The following is an 18627-nucleotide window of genomic DNA, read 5'->3' as shown; positions in this document are numbered from 1 at the left end:
GAAGTTGAACTGTGATGCAGACCCAACAAAGGCTTCAGCCAACCCCATAGGGAGCTCTGGGGCTGGATGGACCCACAGAGCAGTCCTAAATGGGGAGAAGGGAGCTCTGGCCCTTATACCTCCATGTTGATCAGTTATTGGATGTGAGCTGTCCCCAGGGAGAGGCATGACCTTGGGCAAAAGTTTTCTTCAACCCAGACACTCCCCAAAAAGAGCTGACAGCAGAGGGCTGTCTCAGGCAGCACTCCCAGCAGCCAGGGGAGTAGGTCCTTCAGTGCTGAAGGGGATCTGAGAGGCACACAGCAGTGCCCACCACACTATGAAGTATTGAGCACTGTTCAAAAGTGTATCGGTTGTGTGGATTTCTGTTTAATTAATTATTGTTTAAATCCTTAACCTATTTTTTATTGGGTTGTCAGTCTTTTTTGTATTGACTTATAGGAGCTTCTTAATATGTTACAAGTAATAATGCTTCATTACATATGTTACAAATATTTTTTCCAAGTTTGTAACTTTTGGTTTCACTTTATTAATGGTATTTTTCACCACACAGAAATTGTTAATGTTTATGGAGTTGAATCTCTCAGTCCTTCTTTATAGATTCTAGGTGGTGTGTCTTGTTTAGGAGGACCTCTCTACCCTCAAGATTACAAAAATTTATCTTATATTTTCTTTTAGCACATTTTTTAAAAGGTTTTTTTTTGAGGAGGAGGAGGATTTGTCCTGCACTAACATCTGCCCATCTTCCTCTTTTTCTTTTTTCTCCCCAAAGCCCCAGCACACAGTTGTGTATCATAGTTGTAGAGTTGTATCTTTTCTATGTGGGACACCCCTCAGCATGGCTTGATGAGCAGTGAGGAGGTCCGCGCCAGGAATCCAAACCGGCGAACCCCAGGCCATCGAAGCGGGAGCACGGGAACTCAACCACTACACCACGGGCCAGCCCCTTAGCGCTTTTATAATTTTGTATTTTCATGTTTTTATCTTTAGTCCATCTGTTTTTTATCTTTAGTCCATCCATGAAATAGCTATCTTTAGTTTGTGTATAGTTAATGAGATCAGGCTGTAATTTTATGTTTATCAAAATAGATCTCCTGTTGTCCCAACTCCACTTATTGGACATTCCATCTTTTCCCCATTGATGTGAGGCTCCAACTCAGTATATATACTGATTCTTCTGTACACATGGCTCTCTCTGGACTCTTTTTTTTTTTTTTTTTTTGGTGAGGAAGATTGGCACTGAGCTAACATCTGTGCCCATCTTCCTCTATTTTGTATATGGGATGCCGCCACAGCATGGCTTGATGAGCAGTGTGTAAGTCTGCACCCGGGATCCAAATCCATGAACCCCAGGCTGCCAAAGCAGAGCATGCAAACTTAACCCCTGTGCCACCAGGCCAGCCCCTGGACTCTATTCTTTTAATCTACTTGCTGGTTCCTACATGAGGATCAGAGTTTTTTAGTGACTTTGACTGATAGTGTGTTTTGATAACTCCGTTTAGAGCAGATCCTCCTTCACTATTCTTTACTTCCAAATATTTCTTGGCCATTTTTGTACATCTTTCCTTGGTTAAATTTAGATTTATGTTGATTTACTTTCAAATTATATATTAATTTAGGAGAAATTAGCATACCTTATGGAACATGACATGCGTCTACTTTTCCTCAAGTTTTCTTATGTGTCCTTCAGTAAGATTTTACACTTTTCTTTATAGATCTCACATATTTCCTGCTAAGTTTATTCCTAGATACATTATAGTTTTATTGGTTTTATAAATAAGATCTTTCATACGCTGAATTTTATCAATTATTTCGGATGTGGAGGAAAACTCTTATCCTGTCACCTTATTGAGCTCTCTTATCAGATTTTCAGTTGACCATCTTGGATTTTTCTAAATTGCTTTACTTTTCAACATTTATACAACGTGTTTCCCATCTTACCACATTGACCAGAACCTCCAAAACAGTATAGAATCATAACATCCTTGCTTTGCTCCTCACTTTAAGGGAAATATGTCTAGTATTTCACCATTAAGTATAATGTCTATTCTTGGCTGCTTGTTAATATCTATTTTTTCAAGTTGAAGGTGTAATTGTCTATGTGTAGCTTATCAAGAATTTTTATTAGGAGTGAATGTTGAATTTTATGAGATGTTTTTGTTAGCATCTATCAAGGAATCATAGAATTTTTTTCGTTTAATGAAGTAGATTCCATGAATAGATTTTCATTTATAGAACAATCTTTATGTTCCTGGAATAAATCCTACTTGATCATGATATATTATTATTGTTAAAAATATATTATAATAAACTGCTATACTAAATTTGTTAAAATTTTATTTTTTGCATCTATTTTCAGAAATGAGATTAGTTTGATGGCTTCAATTGTCACGCTCTCATCTCGTATTGGTGTCTGGATTATGCTGCCCTAATAAAAATGAGCTGGAAAGCTTTTCTTCTTTTTTTAAATCTCTATGTACAAACATATAAAATGTGTATTTCTTTAAGATTACGAATAAAACCAACTCTTACTCCTTACTCAACAGTCTACTCCACCTCTTCTACATTCTTGGACTATTCCTTTTGCTATAATAATTCCTTGTTAAATCTTTCAGAAACAATTGTGGGTGGTAAAATTTCTCAATACTTCCATGTCTGAACAAGGTTTATTTTGCCATCATTCTTGGATGCTAGTTGGGCTGGGTATACAAACTTTCAAAAGGACTTTTCTTTAAGTCTTTGAAAACATTTATGCACTGTCTTATACCATGCAGTATTGAAGAGAAATTGTTAGATCTCAATGTTTCTGGTTTTTCATAAGTCACCTGTTTTATCTCTTTAAACTCTGGAAGTTTTTAGGCTCAGAGTTTTTACATTTATTTCTTATTAACCCTCTCAGCACTTAACTGACTCTTTGCATCTGAAGATCTACATTTTCGTCAATTCAGGGAATTTTTCTTCTATTACTTTTAAATTAATTTCTATTTTTCATCCTGTAGTATTCAGAGGGTATGGGAACCTGTAGATATCATCTTGCTGTTTCTTAACTTTGCTATTGTTTTCCATTCCTTTGCCTACTTATACACTAAATTATTTGTAAGAATATTATTCATGGTCAATTTGAGACCTCTGACCGACCCTTCTGTAGCTTGCTCATAGGCAGCTTTAATGCCCAGTGGACATGAACTATTTCTAACTTTGCCTGAAAAAGCCCAATTAGAGAGACAAGTTTAATGGGGAAAGATCTACCACCCAAACTAGAATTCTTTGCTCTTTTTTGACTATGTGCCTCAGTTCACCCCAATATTAGTGCCAACAATGAGCAATGGAATTCATGCGTGATTTCAGATGATCTAGGGAAAGACATTTCTTAAAAAATGGCTCTAGAAAAACAGGCATACTCATGTTGCTGAGAGTATCAATTGGTACAATTTCTTTGAAGGACAATTATGTAACATCTATCAAAGTTTTAAATATGTCCTAGCTGTCTGCTTCTATGAATTTAATCTGCACATATACCAGAATAGGTATTCAAAGATTTATGTGAAAAAAAATATTCATTTCAGCTTCATTTTAGAAAAAACTTGGAAACAACCTATATTCCCATCAGTAGGAGACTGGATAAACACATTTAAAAGCAATTTAAAAGAACAAAATAAAAGCACATGTATTAACATGGATAAATTTCTAAGACATCTTGTTGAGTAAAAAAAAAACAATTTTTATCTTTTGAAAAGGCAACATAGGGGTGGGCCCGGTGGCGTAGTGGTTAAGTTCGTGCACTCCACTTCGACAGCCTGGGGTTCGCAGGTTTGGATCCTGGGTGCAGACCTATACAGTGCTTATCAAGCCATGCTGTGGCCCGCGTCCCACATAAAATAGAGGAAGATGGGCACGGCTGTTAGCCCAGGGCCAATCTTCCTCAGCAAAAAGAGGAGGATTGGCAACAGATGTTAGTTCAGAGCTAATCTTCCTCACACACAAAAAAAATAAATAAAAAATAAATAAAAATAAAAAATAGGACAAAAAAAGTTTAAAAAAATACAGCATAATATCATCTGTATTCTACAGATTCATTTACATGTAAATGTATAGATAACGTTCTAGAAGGATATGCACAAACTGCCATCTCTGGGGAATGCAGTGAGTATGGGATTAGAAGTGGCAGTCAAAGAGAAATTTAGACTTCCCTGTAATGCTACAATGTTTTAGAAAGATAATATATATGTATAACTTGTGTAATTTGAAACTAATTTTAAAAGAAGAGTAAGATAGATCTACAAGTAATAATATGGAAAATATCCTAAATAAATTGTCAAGTGAAAACACAATGTTTAGAATAGTGTGTAGAAGACTTTCATTTGTGAAAAGAAAAAAGTAGGGGGTTATATACATATGCAAATATGCGTATACATATATGTATAAAATATCCCTGGAAGGATACCCAAAAAACTGGTAAACAGACTGTCATGGAGGAAGAGACCTGAGTCACAGAGGGTCAAGATGGAGGAAGACTGACTTTTCAGTGTATTCTCTTGTGAACTGTTTGAGCTTTTTACCATGCATATGCACTTGTTAAGTTTTTTACTTTTGTATGTGTGTATATGTGTATGATGCACATATATGAAAATAAACTTTTAGAATATGGATCTAGAGATTTTTCATGCTCATGGCACCCTGAAGTTAACTCAAAAATTAGGAACAAAAACAATCCATTATTTTTAAATATCCCAGGAGCCGGAGAGCAAAGGTGATCATTCAAAGACGCGTATGTGCGCTTCTGCCTGCGCCATTCAGGAGCATCAGGAGACCCTGAAACGACTGTCTGAAGTCTGGCAAAAGGTCTCTGAACAGGATGATCTAATCCAGGAGCTTCGAAATAAGCTAGCCTGTAGTAACGCTTTGGTAAGTGCCTTCTTCTAGAACATTTTTCTGAGAGACCAAAATAAAGCCATGAGAAAAGAAAGGAGGGAAAAAGAGTCACCTAAAGTAATCTCTTTCACCAAGACTCCTCAAATGTCTTAAATATACCTGCCCCTGCCTTTTGTTCATATTCTTCATGGTATGCATCCCCCCAACCCACACTAAGTTCAAGGTTGTAAGAGACTTAAAATCTCTCACACAACAACCTAAGTGCCCATCAGTATGGAAATGATTAAAGAGATATCCACGTTATGGAATAATATGCAGCCAATAACAAGGATTAAGTGGATCCATAAGGGCTGTATGGAAGGATGTTAGTGATATATTGTTGAGAGTAAGTTGCAGTATCCTATATATAGTTCAATTCCACTTTTGTTTTTTAAAGCCTTTGATCAAAATGTAGGAAAATATACCGGAAATTTCCAGTAGTGCCCCCTCCCCCTCAGTAGAGAGAGAGGAGAATAGATAGAGAGATTTTCACTTCTTATTTTCAATGCTTGGGTTTTATTTGGATTATTTTCAACAAGCAAGAACAAACATTTCATGTTTTTTAAATTTTCAACACACATTCACCCACTCCATAACAAATTTCCTCCTTTAATTCTTGAACTTTGAATCTTTCCCTCTGATAGATTAGGTACATCTTTCCATCACAGCCTCCAAAGAACCTTCTTCTGCCTCATAAACTGGACCACACAGAGAGGTTCAGGAGGGAGTCCAAAATGTGGCCACTGACAGACTCGAGACAAATCACTGTCTATGCCTAGTGAGACTTGGTAGAAGATTGAGAATATAATTCCTACTCCCTACCAACCCCACAGGAAGTGCATGATGAATTATATAATGCTACAACAAACTTGGGCTGAAAAAAGGAACACCCTGCAAAAATAGTAATAGTAATAAGCACATTGCATTGATCATTCAGCATAACTGACCTGTGCTCGGTTGTAGGTTCTGGAGCGTGAAGAGGCTTTGATAAAATTACAAGCAGACTTTGCTTCCTATACAGCCACCCACAGACATCCTCCTAGCTCCTCAGAAGATTGTGAAGACATCAAAAAGGTGGGAGAACTTTTGCTTATTTGTGCCTGGTGTGGTCAGGCCAAGTTGGGTCTGATTCTGGTTTTTCCTGCTTATTATTTTATTTTTATATTATATTTTATTTTATTATATTTGTGTGACCTTGGTTGGCCCTGCTACAAGAATACTGTAGAAAATGTATGCCAAGCCCCAGTGAGTGTGGCTGGCAGCATGAGATTTTGGAATTGAATTTTGGAATTGTGCCTTTCTCTTGACCCACTTCCGACAGTATTATCTCAACAAGACAGAGACTCCTGTTGGCTTGCCAGATTCAAAAGGCCCATCCAGCTTTCTAGTTTCTGGCTGGAGTTGAAAAGTTGCAAATTTAGGGAAGATTATTAATTCGAATTCACTCCCTTTTTTGAAAACTCAATGTTTTCATATTCAAAGCCATCTCAAAAGTTGATTCTAATCATGAATAAGCATTTAAACCACGTAAATGAATAGCAAGATTTGACCAACTGATAGTCAACACTAGGTTAGGTCCCCTCCTAGGCAAGGTCTTAGCTGAAGTCAGGCATGCCTGAACTTGAGGTACGAGGCAAAGCCAGCCGCACAAGGCTGTGCCATGGGCAGGTGACGGCATGTCTGCCGATGGGGAAATAGCACAGGCAGTGGCAGAGAGAGTAGACAGCACACATAAGCTCTCCAAGGGGTCCTCTAGTGGGGGAGCAGAGACTCTTCTCTTTCCAGGACTTTCTGATGCCAGAAAGTTTGAATGGATGAGGGATCAATATTGAACTTGGGAGTTCCTCCTTGGACATCTGTCAATATTTACTTTAAATATTAAAGTATTTAGGTCCATGTTATTCACATCCTGACCTACAGCACAATCTCATAAGACTCTCTTTTTTTTTTTGTCTAAAAAATGTCTTTATTTCCCCCTTACTCTTTTATTTTTTTAGTGGTAAAAAACACCTAATGTTAAATTTACTATCTTATCCACTTTTAAGTGTACAGTTCAGTCATGTTAAGTATATTCACATTGCTGTGAAGATCTCTAGAACTTTTTCATCTTGCAAAACTGAAACTCTATATCCACTGAACACTAATTCCTCTTTAATACTCCATTTTTTAAAACAATAGACTTCCGCAAGAAACACAATACACCTTTCCCTGCCATTTTATATACCCTATCCAAAGCCTTCATGTGACCTGGATATTCTATTAGGAATGGAAATGTCCACATGAGAGTTAATGCCAGCAGTTTTCTGCCCGCTCAGTTGGCCTGGCATAGAGTGGGCCCTTGAGTCCCTGTGGTGCCCACCCCTGGGTCATATGGTGATTGCTCTGTGTTTCTCCAATCCCACCCCCACTTCCTGCAGTCCTCCCTCACTGGCGGCTCTGAAATCACGTAACTCTCTCTCCCCAGCGTCCCCTGATGCCCAGACGACTCTTTGCTCCTCCTCGGCCACATGTTCCTACCTTCCCTTAGTGACAGCCTGTTCCCCTTTCCTTCAGGGGAGAAGCCAAGTTCCTGCCCAGGGACTGCAAACCCCACATGATGTGATCACTCAGTAACCTCCTCCCTCATCTCCTCCTACTCTCTCCACCACTGGGTCACTCTAACCACATGGCCTCCTCCATGTTCTCTCCCCAGGGCCTTGTCACTGGCTAGTCCCCCTTTCTACAAAGCTCACACACTTACAACGTGGCTCACACTCTCACCTCCAGCAAGTCCCTGCTTGGAGGCCACCTTCTCAGTGAGGCTAATCCCTCCATCCTGTTTAAAGTTGCAACCTCCCCACCCCATATGTCTCCATTCCCCTTTTGTTATTCTGTTTCCTCCATAGCACTTATCAACTTCTAAGGTTTTCTATAAGTCACTCTTATTATGCTCTTTGTCTGTCTCACCTCACTAGAAGGTCAGCTCCATGGGGGCAAGGATTTGTGTCTGTGTTTGCGCCACTGTCTCCAGTACTAGGACCGTTTCTGGCACACAGTAGGCGCTTCATAAATGACCATCGATTGTTGCAGGGAGGAAGGGGTGGCTTCTTTTGTGCACATTCTGTGTGAGCATGAGAAGTCTACCATACCCTGTTTTTAATTCTCTCTTTTCAGTTTTTAAACTGAAATATAATTGACATACCATAAAATTCACCAAAGTGTACAATTCAGTGGTTTCTAGGATAGTCACAAAATTGAGCAAGCATCACCACTAATTTCAGAACATTTTCATCACTCCAAAAAGAAATCCTGTATCTATGAGCAGTCACTCCCCATCCTCCCTCCCCCAGCCCCTGGCAACCATGACTCTACTTTCTATCTCTAGGGATTTGCCTGTTCTCGACATTTGGCATTTTAGAAAGCCTTCCTCCCCCGTGTCCCCGCCCTGCCCTGCTCTTCTATCTACCCAGATACTGAAGCACCTGCAGGAGCAGAAAGACAGCCAGTGCCTGCACGTGGAGGAGTACCAGAACCTCGTGAAGGACTTGCGCATGGAGCTAGAAGCCGTGTCGGAACAGAAGAAAAACATCATGAAGGGTAAACCGTGGGCTGGTGGGCTGTGGCGGGGGAGCCAGAAAGAAGCCAGAACCCTCCTCTGAGCAAGAAGCGCTCTGTCTCATCCTGTTGTAGACATGATGAAGCTGGAGCTGGACCTGCATGGGCTGCGGGAGGAGACATCTGCGCACGTGGAGAGGAAGGATAAGGAGGTGGCCATCCTGCAGCGGCGGCTGCAGGAGCTGCAGATACAGTTCACAGAGACCCAAAAGCTCGGTCTGCAGAAAGACAAGGTAAGGCCAGGAGCTCTCTGGTTGGAACTGCCAACAGGGCAGGCGTGAGGCCTCAGCTGGAGCTGCGATTACCTGGGAAGCACCAACACATGCGCCAGGAGACTGCAGGCTCTTGAGGCCCAGAGGGGATTCTGGGCACTTCTTTGCTCTTTCTCATAGCACATAATAAGTAAATAAAATATCATTATCCAGGGATCTTAACAGACATGTCGGCCCTATAAGAAAGAGATTCTTCCCCCACCCTGCAAGGAGGAGAGTTTGGGACACCTTTGTATTGTTCCCTTCTGCTTCTGTTTACGCTGGATAGTGGAAAGAAATGCTATAAAAGAATGTGTAGCCTTATTAAGAATTTCAAGTGAATTTCAATTCTTAAAATTGCAAGTATCTTATGAATATGCAAGTCAGACAGTTGGAAAATATTAGTGAAGCTATGCCTTGGAAGATCTGTGGTTGCCAACATAAATCAAGCTCCCAGAAAAGCCTCGGAATGGAAGCAAGGACAGGAAGGTTGTGAAACCAATGCACGCTTTTGTAGTCACTGCTATTCCAACTCTGAACCTTTATCCGAGCTAGTAGAAATAATCCAATTGATTGACTGGCTGGCCATTCAAACCTCCTATTTCAAAGTCCAGAGGTGATCCACCAGTCAAAGTGGAGGTGTTTGGATAGATGATGACGAGAAGCAAGGAGTCTGGATAAACAGCTTCGAGTCATTCATATACTCATTCAACAAATATTTTTGAGCTCTTACGATATGCCAAGAACTGTTCTAGGCATTAAGAATAAAATAAAACATGAAACATCCCTACCCTCATGGAGCTGACATTCTAGTATGGAGAGACAGACAATAAACAAATTACAAAACTGATATACAATATAAGTCAGGTAGTGATAAATTTCTAAAATAGCATGCTGGCTGTTTTACACAGTGTGGTCAGGGAAGTCCTGTTTGATAAGGTGGCATTTGGGCAGAGATTTGAATGAAGTGAGGGAACCACCCAGGCAAAGGCCTTAAGGAAAAATATTCCAGGCAGAGGGACGCAAGTACAAGAGCCCTTGGGTGGGAGTCTGCTGGAGTGTTCCAGGAGACCAGCTGAAGTAGAGGGGTGGGAGCGGTAAGAGGCGAGGTCAGATCAGATCCTGAGCGTCCCGGGAGGTCATTGTAAGGACTTTGGCCTTTTTCTGAGGGACATAGAGCCAGAGGAGGGTTTTGAGCAGAGGCATAACAAGATCTGACTTGCATTTTTAGAGGCCGCCCTGTGGCTGCTGTGTGGAGAACAGTCTGAGGACAGGCAGGGAGTGAGGGTAGGAGGCTATTGCAATATCCAGGCAGGAGAAGATGGTGGCTGGACTAGGGTTCAAGACAATCTTTAATTGACTTTGCTGCATTAACACTTTGCTTTCCTCAGCTTCTCCAAGGGAAGGATGAAATGCTGCACGAGCTGGAGAAAGAACTGGCACAGGTTCAGAGCACCCTCATGAAAAAGGAGATGGAGCTGGAGAGGCAGCAACGACTGACAACAGAGCTCGAAAGCGCCATCAAGGAGGCAAAGCAGGATAAGAGTAAAGTGGAGTGTGGGGCCCTGCGGGCTGAGGCCCAGAAGCTGAGGGACAGTCTCGAAGATGCCAAACAGCAACAGAGGCTGGCTGGTGAGGCCCCCAGCAGGCACTGTCCTCACCACATTTCCAACCCACGGGGCTAGAGCAGCCTCTCCTTTCTCTACATGGCCTCTTCCTCCACTTTCTCCCTCCAAACCTTCCTGTGATCTCATCTCACATCTCACGGCAGTTGCGACCGCCCTCTGGATCCCCTTCACCCACGCCCAGCCTCACCTTCGCCCTGAAGCCTCCACCGCGTAGCAGGTGCTCAGTCCGGGAGAGGGAGCTGCTGACTCCCACACCCGCCGTTTCCTCGGCAGCTCCTGTGCAGATCCGCTCCTTTCCTCGCCACAGAAAGGAGTATAGAGCCCTATATTTTGCTTCTGTGCACTGCATTCCTCTCCATCTTCTCCAGGACCTTTGTCACACGATTCACCTCTTCCCTCCCTGGTTTTTAACACTCTCTCTCCTTTTTGCCTCCAAACACATTCTCTTCCGCGCAGCTTGCACTGTGGATCGCGTCCTGGCCCCTCTGCTGAAACTGCCTTCTCAGAGGTCACCAATAACTTCTTGCCTTGGACGTGGGGTTTCTTTTAGGGTGATGAAAATGTTCTGGAATTAGATATTGCTGATGGTTGCACACCTTTGTGAGTATTCCAGAAAGGACTGAACTGTACACTTATAAAGGGTAAATTTTTGGGGGCCGGCCCCGTGGCGTAGCGGTTAAGTGCACGCGCTCCACTTCTGGCGGCCAGGGTTCGGATCCCAGGCACGCACCGATGCGCCACTTGTCAGGCCATGCTGTGGCGGCGTCCCACATAAAGTGGAGGAAGATGGGCACAGATGTTAGCTCAGGGCCAATCTTCCTCAGCAAAAAGAGAAGGATTGGCATGGATGTTAGCTCAGTGCTGATCTTCCTCATAAATAAATAAATAAATGGTAAATTTTATGTGAGTGATACATCAATTAGGAAAAAAAAAACAAGTCCATAGCATGGCTTCCTTCCTCTCCCTCCTTGAACTCTGTGTGTCAGTGCTGTTGGCCTTCTATACTCCAACAATTGTTTCTTAGCTTTGGAGACACAGCATGTCCCTTGTTCTTCCATAAATCTCTCCACTGTTTGCTCTTTTCTCTCCTGCTCTGACAGTATCATCTACCCCTGAGACTCTGCCCTCCTCCCTTTCTCTTCTCCCTCTACACTCATTCTTTGGTGCAGGCCTCTCCTTGTAGCTGCACTTCTCTGCAGTTGACTCCAGAGCCTAAAGCCCCAGCCCTGCCTTCACCCCTGCGGTCAGTCTTGTCTTTATGTACTAGCTCCACCTGGGCAACCACCTTCCCCTCTAACTCAACATTCCCCAAACTGAACCCATTCTCTTCTCTGCTTAAAAAAAAAAATCCTCCTCCTTTTTTCCAAGGTGTATAGTTATTTCCGTAGTGACTCCATCTTTCTTCCAGTATCCCAGGCTGAAAAAAATGGAGAGGAGAGTGATGTTTAAAGTAGAAACAATAGTAGAAAGTAGGACATGGGAACATATTTGGCATAGAGAAACTCTAGTAAGCAACTTATTTAGGTGTCTTTCCCTTCATACCCAGGGGAGGCAAGGATGTGGGCTAAAAGGATACTATAGGAAGTCTTTCTCCATTCTGATCCATTCCAATTTTCCTAAAGCACTCTTTCCTTTATGTCAGTCCCTGCTCAAGAACCCACTAAATCAAGTCTGAACATTTCTCCCAGGCTGTCAACGTTCTTCAGAGCTGCCTCTAGTGGATGCACTTACTCAGTTATGTCTCCCAGCACTCCTTCCCACTTTCCTTTCCAATCAGACTGGTCTCTTCCCATCCTCTTCCCACATGCCTTCCCCATTCCCTTCACCATGCGCTTGCTCTAACTGTCCCTCACCTGGAACTCCTTTCCTCCTCCTTCTTTTAAGGCCCGGCTCAACCTCCGTTCCTCTGTAAGTCCATCTCCATTATTCTTACCCTCACGGATCTTGCTTCCTGAGTTCATGTCAGTGCGAGTTTCACACTCCCAAGTTCTCTATGTCGGGTACGTCAGTTATGTCTCCCTCATTAGACTCTAAACTCCACGAGGGTCAGGATTTGTCCCTAATAACACGTTGAGTCACACAAGAGATATTGAGCAATTTCTACCAATTTGTTTAATTGTAGTCAAAAAGGGGTCCACGGCTGGGGGGTAGTTGAAGATAGGTAATTTACCAGAGCTCCTTAGGAGTGATAATGAAATGGAGAGAAATGAGGACAGATTGGAAATTGAAGTAGGTTCCAAAATGAAGGAACAGACTTTTTAACTGATTTTATTTGAGTCTGATCTTCACACATACTGCCTTCTCACATGGACATGACTCCAGCTTGTCTCCTGTCTTCCACAGCTCAGCAAGCAGCCCAATATAAAGAAGAGGCCATGCTGGCAAAGGGTAACCTGGAGGATTCCCAGAGGAAACTGCAAAGCTGCCTTTTCTTGGAGAAACAGAAGTCAGAGACCATCCAGGAGCTACAGAGAGAGCTTCAGAAGCTGCAGAAGGATTCCTTGAAGGCTGAAGAGGAACTCACACCCAGCAGGTACCACGGGTTCACCTCCAGAGAGAGACTCTGTCCCTCGTGAGCCAGTCAGGACGCTGTGGGCAGCTGTTCAGGAATGGGATAGCAAGCCAGCTCACAGTCCATCAACACAGATTGAAGTCCATCCTCCTGTTGTTGCCGCTTCGCTTTAGGAAACGGATAGAGGAGCTGACATCAGAACTCTCTGAGGCCCTGAGGAAGCTTGAAAATTCAGACAAGGAAAAGAGGCAGCTTCAGAAGACAGTGGATGAGCAGGATATGAAACTGAATGAGCTGCTGGATCATATAAAACTCATTCAACACCAGGTATGAAGGGCAAGTAAGCAGCCAGCTCAAGCATTTGCTCTGTTTAAGATTAAATATATTGGTCTTTATTTGGGAAGATGCCACCACCAATTCGTTGCAGACTAATTTTCCAGAATTTGTGTTAGATGCTAAGCCAGCCAGTCGGCTCCAGGACCCACGACCACTAGTAAGCATTCTCAAGGGCTAAGCTTAAAAATAGTCAAAGGACAATGTTTTTTTTTTCTTCTAGGATTCAGAATCTATCCGTGTCAGTCAATTTAAAGTCTTTGATCTCTGAATTATTCTTTTTGTGCTTTTCCAAGATGTTTTTTTTAAAACTTTATTCAAAGAGATTCTTATGTGGAAAGATTTGGTGAGTAAGTGGAGAGAAGGTTGATGCTGTGGGAACTGGATCTATAAATAAAATAAGTTGGTATATCTAATTGAACAAAGAAAAAAAGTTGCTGAACGTCAGAGGAGACTTTGTTATACATGCTAAATAACCAAGATGTTGTCCTCATATTTATTTCAGCCATTCCCTGTGTACAGTTGTCTGGGTGTGGGGTTTTTTTTTCCTCAAAACTGTACAGTCTAAGACTATCTTTCAGGCCAGTCTTTATTTTCTCAGCACAGGGAGCAAGCCTCCGCCAAAAGCAATCTAGAAGAGGAGCTTAAGGAGGTAACAAAGCTACTGGAGGAGAAAAAGGAACAGTTGAGAAAGAGCAAAGAACAGGAGAAGTTGCTGGAGCAAGAGCTTGAGGCACTCAGACAGGAAGGAAAAAGGAAAGAAAAGATGGTGAGAAGGGAAATCGGGGAAGAATTGGGTCATGAATCCAGGGCCAGACGTAAGCCCAGCTGGGCCTGGCAGGATACAGAGGCCGTGGGTGCTCAGACTTCAGGAGAGAAGAGAGGGAAGGAGGGAAAGGCAAGTGGGGGGGAATTCTGCATTCCACAGGGTGCAGAATGGAGCTGTGGTGAGGTCAGGAAGAGTGAGCTTTTGTAGGAGTCTGAAGTAACACCTCTTTTCTGGGCTTTGTTCGTTGATGGGGGAGCAGTCAAAGGAGAATTTGAGAAAGTTGGAGGAGGAAAATGAGAATATCAAAGCACAGTTAGCGCAATGTTCTACACAACTGGATTCCTGTCTCAGCAAACACAACACCTCCCAGCAAGTCATCCAAGACCTGAATAGTGAGGTGAGTAGACAGAAACCCCAACGGGCTGAGAAACTTGAACCCTGTGACCCTTGACCTGAAATCAGTACCTAGTTCTCCTCCAGCACAGAAATGCTACTAACTGCCCGGTCCATGTACATCCTGTGGCGCCTGCAGCTCCCCTTCCCTCCTTGAAGTGGGGTAACCCTTCGGTGCCTAGTCGCTCAGCCAAAGACGTTTCTTCCACATGTGGAAGGTCTTATTTAATATCTGGTAGAGCTCCCAAACTATCAAGTCATCCAATGGTGCATTTTAGATCAGAGTTGAGTGAATCCATTGTTTGGGACAATTTGCTAAGAAACATTTCCAAAAATAGTCCCAAAGTACAAAAAAGTCATGGAAGGGGAGATGATTATTTTTCATTACACAAATAAAGATGGCAGAAAGGAATAAATGGCATCTAACATATGTGAGGCACTGTGCTTGAATTCAGTCATCATTTATTGACTCTCTGCTTAAGTCCATTATATGCCTTCCATCTGCTTTACTCCCAACAAGATGTACATTACTATGATCCTACGGTTATGGAGGAAAGAAAGACTAAGGCTCAAAGTGACTAATTAGTAAATGATGGGATGGACCAATATTTGAACCTGGATCATTTGGTTCTAACACCTAACCTCTTTCCCCTTCATCATGAATGGTGATATTTTCCCCAACTGAATACATTCCACCTTTCTGAGCAAGAAACAAATACAGCATCTTGATAGGTGGTCTCTTGGATTACAAATGAGAGACCAAGCAGCTCTGATTCCTTCATAATATAAAAAAGAAAAAAAAGTGAATCTTAAAATACTATGACTATTCTAAGTGTAAGACCAGCACTGCCCAATGGAACTTTCTGCAGTGATGGAAGAGTTCTGTAATAGAGCTGTCTAATACTATATCCACTAGACACATGTGGCTATTGAGTGCTTGGAACATGGCTTAGTATGACTAAGGAACTGAATTTTTAATTTTAATATTCACTAATTTTGGATTTATTTAATGTAAATAACCTCATGTGGCTAGTGGCTACCATATTAGACAGCACAGACACTGACGTTTCTGGAGTTTTGTCCTCCAGAGATATAAATCTCTCCTTTGGTGTGATCCAGAGTGGAGGTCTTAGTCACTCAGATCACCCAGGAACCTCTCTGAATATAAGGGATACTACCTGAGTATTTAATATGAGCCTGTTATCATGTTTGTCAAAAGAAAGATAGCCATGTAAATGTAGAAGTAAAAGCACTAATTTCAGAATTCCTTTGGTGGAAATCGGGGGCAGAGGGCTTTATGTGTGTGTAAGCATGTTCAATGTTTTAAAAGCATATCCCACCCATAGTAGACTTATTGAATCAATCAAAACAACCATTAGAAAGAGGCTTAGTTTTGCATTCTAAAATGCACTTCCTTTCATCAATATTCTCTATCTCAATTTTTCAATTTACCATCTGAAGTTAAAGCAATATATCTTGAGATCCTTTCCATATCTTTGATTCTAGGACATTTTTCTACTGTATTTTATAATTAATTACTGTTAATAATAAGAAAGCTAATTTATTTTTACATATTTATTCTGTATTTGGACATCTTATTGAACTCACTTATAAGCAGTAATAGTTTTTCAGTTGCTTCTCATGGGATTTTCTAGGCAGATGCTTATATCATTTGCAAGCAACAACAATTTTCTAAACCTTTGTAATATTTATTCTTGTTTCATTTTTCTTGCCTTCTTGCATTGGACAGTACCTACAGTATGGTGTTCAACAGTAGCATCCTTTTCTTGCTTTCAACATGAATGGAATCTATCTGTTTCAGTATGATGCTCCCTGTAATGTGGTGAATAAAATTAATTAATTGATCCTAATTTTGGCCCACCCTTGCATTCCTATTATGAGTCCTGACTGTGTCGCATGTATCACTCTTTTAATACAACACTTGGAATCTTCTAAGAAGTGAAATAAGGCCAGTATGACTGGAGTGTAGTAATCAAGGAGGATATTGGTATAGGACGAGAGTAGAAAGATAGGTAGGGGCAGAGATTGTGGTGTCTGTTAAGAAATTTTGGGTTTTATTCTAAGAACAACAGAAATACATTGATGAGATTTCCTCAAAGGTTCAGGGGAGGTGATTTGATCTGACTTAAATTTTCAAAATATAACTCTGACTAATGTGTGGAAATGGATTGGGGAGAGGGGTAGGTATGGAAGTAAGGAAACTAGTTAGGAGGCTATTGCCATCCAAGCTAGAGTGGTGTCAGTGAAGACAGAAGTTAGCAAATTCAGAATGTGTTTTGGCAGTAGAACTGACCAGACTAACTGATGGAATGAATGTGAGAGAAAGTGAGGAATCAAGGATGACTTAGTGGAACTCACCTATAAAACCATCTAGACCTAATGCCTTTGGCAAAGAACAGAGTAGACCCTTATGAGAACTTTTATTAAAATTCCTTGATTCTGTAATTTACATATGTTCATATACGGGTTTTTAGAATCTTTCTCCAAGCTAAACCACTCGTTAGAGGAATTTAAAATAAAGCCTCCATTTTAGCTTCTAACATCATTGTGATTTTTTCACCACCCTTCTTTTTAGTATCTCACTTCTATGGTGATATTTCTCAATTCAGCCACCAATTATCAAGAGTTTACGGTGAATTGTAGTCTCTCCAGTGACTCCCCTGGTTTACTGGGCAGACCCAGTTGACTCCGTGTTTTTCAGAAGTACCCAGAAAAGATGCACTTCTGTTGCCAGAAAACCAAGTTATTCCATCTTTAGAAACAGTTTCACCCATAGGGCATGAAAACATAGAGTCAGAAGTACAATCTAACACTTCTCGTCTCACTAATTCCTAGGGTCAAAGGTACTCAAAATTCCGTCTGAAAAAATTAAAAACTTTAAGCTCTGAACAGTTGTTGAACAAAAACCAAAAGAGTGTGTTTCTGTCTGTATGGCCACATAGAAGATGCAAGTGTACTATACTATCAGAGAACAGAAGTGAGGCATATGAATTCCTAAGGTCTCCCTCCTGCTTCCAGACTTAGAAGTTGATCTCTATCCTGTACTTAAAGTATATAATAAGATAGCTAATTTCTTAGCATATTCAGGAACACGACTCACAGCTATATAGTGACTTATACCTTACAAAGCCCTTTTTACAGACATAATCTCCTTTGATCATCACAAAAACTCTATGAAACAGTTGAAAGTATCCCAATTTTCAGAAGAGGAAACTGAGGCTCAGAGAGATTAAGTAAATGACAGAACCAGGACCTCAACCCAGATCCTCTAAAACTCCAGATCTCAATACCTTTTAACCATATCATGAATATTCATTATTGAGTTTAAGACGTAGACTTCAGTTTTTAAACGCAGTTCTGCCAAGACTATGTGTTCCAATGCTTTCCTACTTCTAAACCCCGCCCAGTGAAATATGTCATTTGGTCCAAAAAAAAAAATTGTTTAGTATCTACTGAGTACCTGTTATGTGCCGTGCCCTGAACTGTAGGTAGTGGGGATACGGCAATGAGAAAAGCACACACGGTCCTGCCTTCATGGTGCATCAAGTCTAGTGAATTAGTCAGGAACTAAGTAAAGCATAATGCACACAATTGAAATGTTGTATCAGGTCTCCTATCCTAGACTTGGATTCCAGATCTTTATCGAAGGCTCCAGAGTCTGTGAAAGAGAGTTTTGTGTACTTGACACATCATGGCCCAGGACTTCCCGTACTCCTTGTACTGGGAGGACATTCTAACTAGTAAGGGAAGTGTGGGGAGAGGGGTGCAGAAGAGCCTGGAAAGGCAGCTCTTCCTTCTACACAGTGAAGTAAGGATGTGGGCGTTAGACTGCTGCACAGGTTAGTGCAGAGAGAAGAGAGCCCAGCACTTGTCCATTTCCTACATACACGGAGAATGGCTCTATAGCCATGAACCCTACAGTGATGTTCCCTCTCCCTAAAGGTAGCCCATCAGAAGGAGGCCTTAGCGAGTCTGCAGGCCCAGCTGGACATGGCTCTGCAGAAAGAGAAGCAACGTCTCCAGACCATGGTCAGTAAAGAAGCCTATGAGGAGTTATCCCGGAAGTCAGCCACCTGCCAAGACGACCTGACACAAGCCCTGGAGAAGGTGAGGCCACAGCCTCTCATCTTCAGGGCTGTGTTTGGGCACAGAAATGTCTGAGTAGCATGAGAGGCACAGGAGTCAGTTTCCTACACGATTGGCTCTCACCCAGGC

General features: G+C 41.8%; 2 protein-coding genes across 4 annotated transcripts in view; both read left to right on the top strand.

Moving 5' to 3' along the window:
• Nucleotides 1-18627, top strand: part of PKD1L3 (polycystin 1 like 3, transient receptor potential channel interacting) — a 357135-nt gene that overhangs the window by 189289 nt on the left and 149219 nt on the right. The gene's annotated exons all lie outside the window — the stretch shown is intronic.
• The window catches only part of PMFBP1 (polyamine modulated factor 1 binding protein 1), a 42429-nt gene that overhangs the window by 18672 nt on the left and 5130 nt on the right, over nucleotides 1-18627 (top strand). The window contains exons 5-14 of the mRNA XM_004431792.3: nucleotides 4735-4905; nucleotides 5875-5985; nucleotides 8361-8487; nucleotides 8581-8738; nucleotides 10148-10388; nucleotides 12728-12917; nucleotides 13070-13223; nucleotides 13831-13998; nucleotides 14258-14395; nucleotides 18355-18519. Of these exons, the coding sequence (XP_004431849.2) occupies nucleotides 4735-4905; nucleotides 5875-5985; nucleotides 8361-8487; nucleotides 8581-8738; nucleotides 10148-10388; nucleotides 12728-12917; nucleotides 13070-13223; nucleotides 13831-13998; nucleotides 14258-14395; nucleotides 18355-18519 (1623 nt within the window). The remainder of the gene's footprint in view (nucleotides 1-4734; nucleotides 4906-5874; nucleotides 5986-8360; nucleotides 8488-8580; nucleotides 8739-10147; nucleotides 10389-12727; nucleotides 12918-13069; nucleotides 13224-13830; nucleotides 13999-14257; nucleotides 14396-18354; nucleotides 18520-18627) is intronic.

Source organism: Ceratotherium simum, chromosome 30 (assembly GCF_057802395.1).
Source record: "Ceratotherium simum simum isolate JZ-2026a chromosome 30, ASM5780239v1, whole genome shotgun sequence".
Taxonomy (NCBI): Eukaryota; Metazoa; Chordata; class Mammalia; order Perissodactyla; family Rhinocerotidae; genus Ceratotherium; species Ceratotherium simum.
This window is presented reverse-complemented; position numbering and strand designations above follow the sequence as displayed.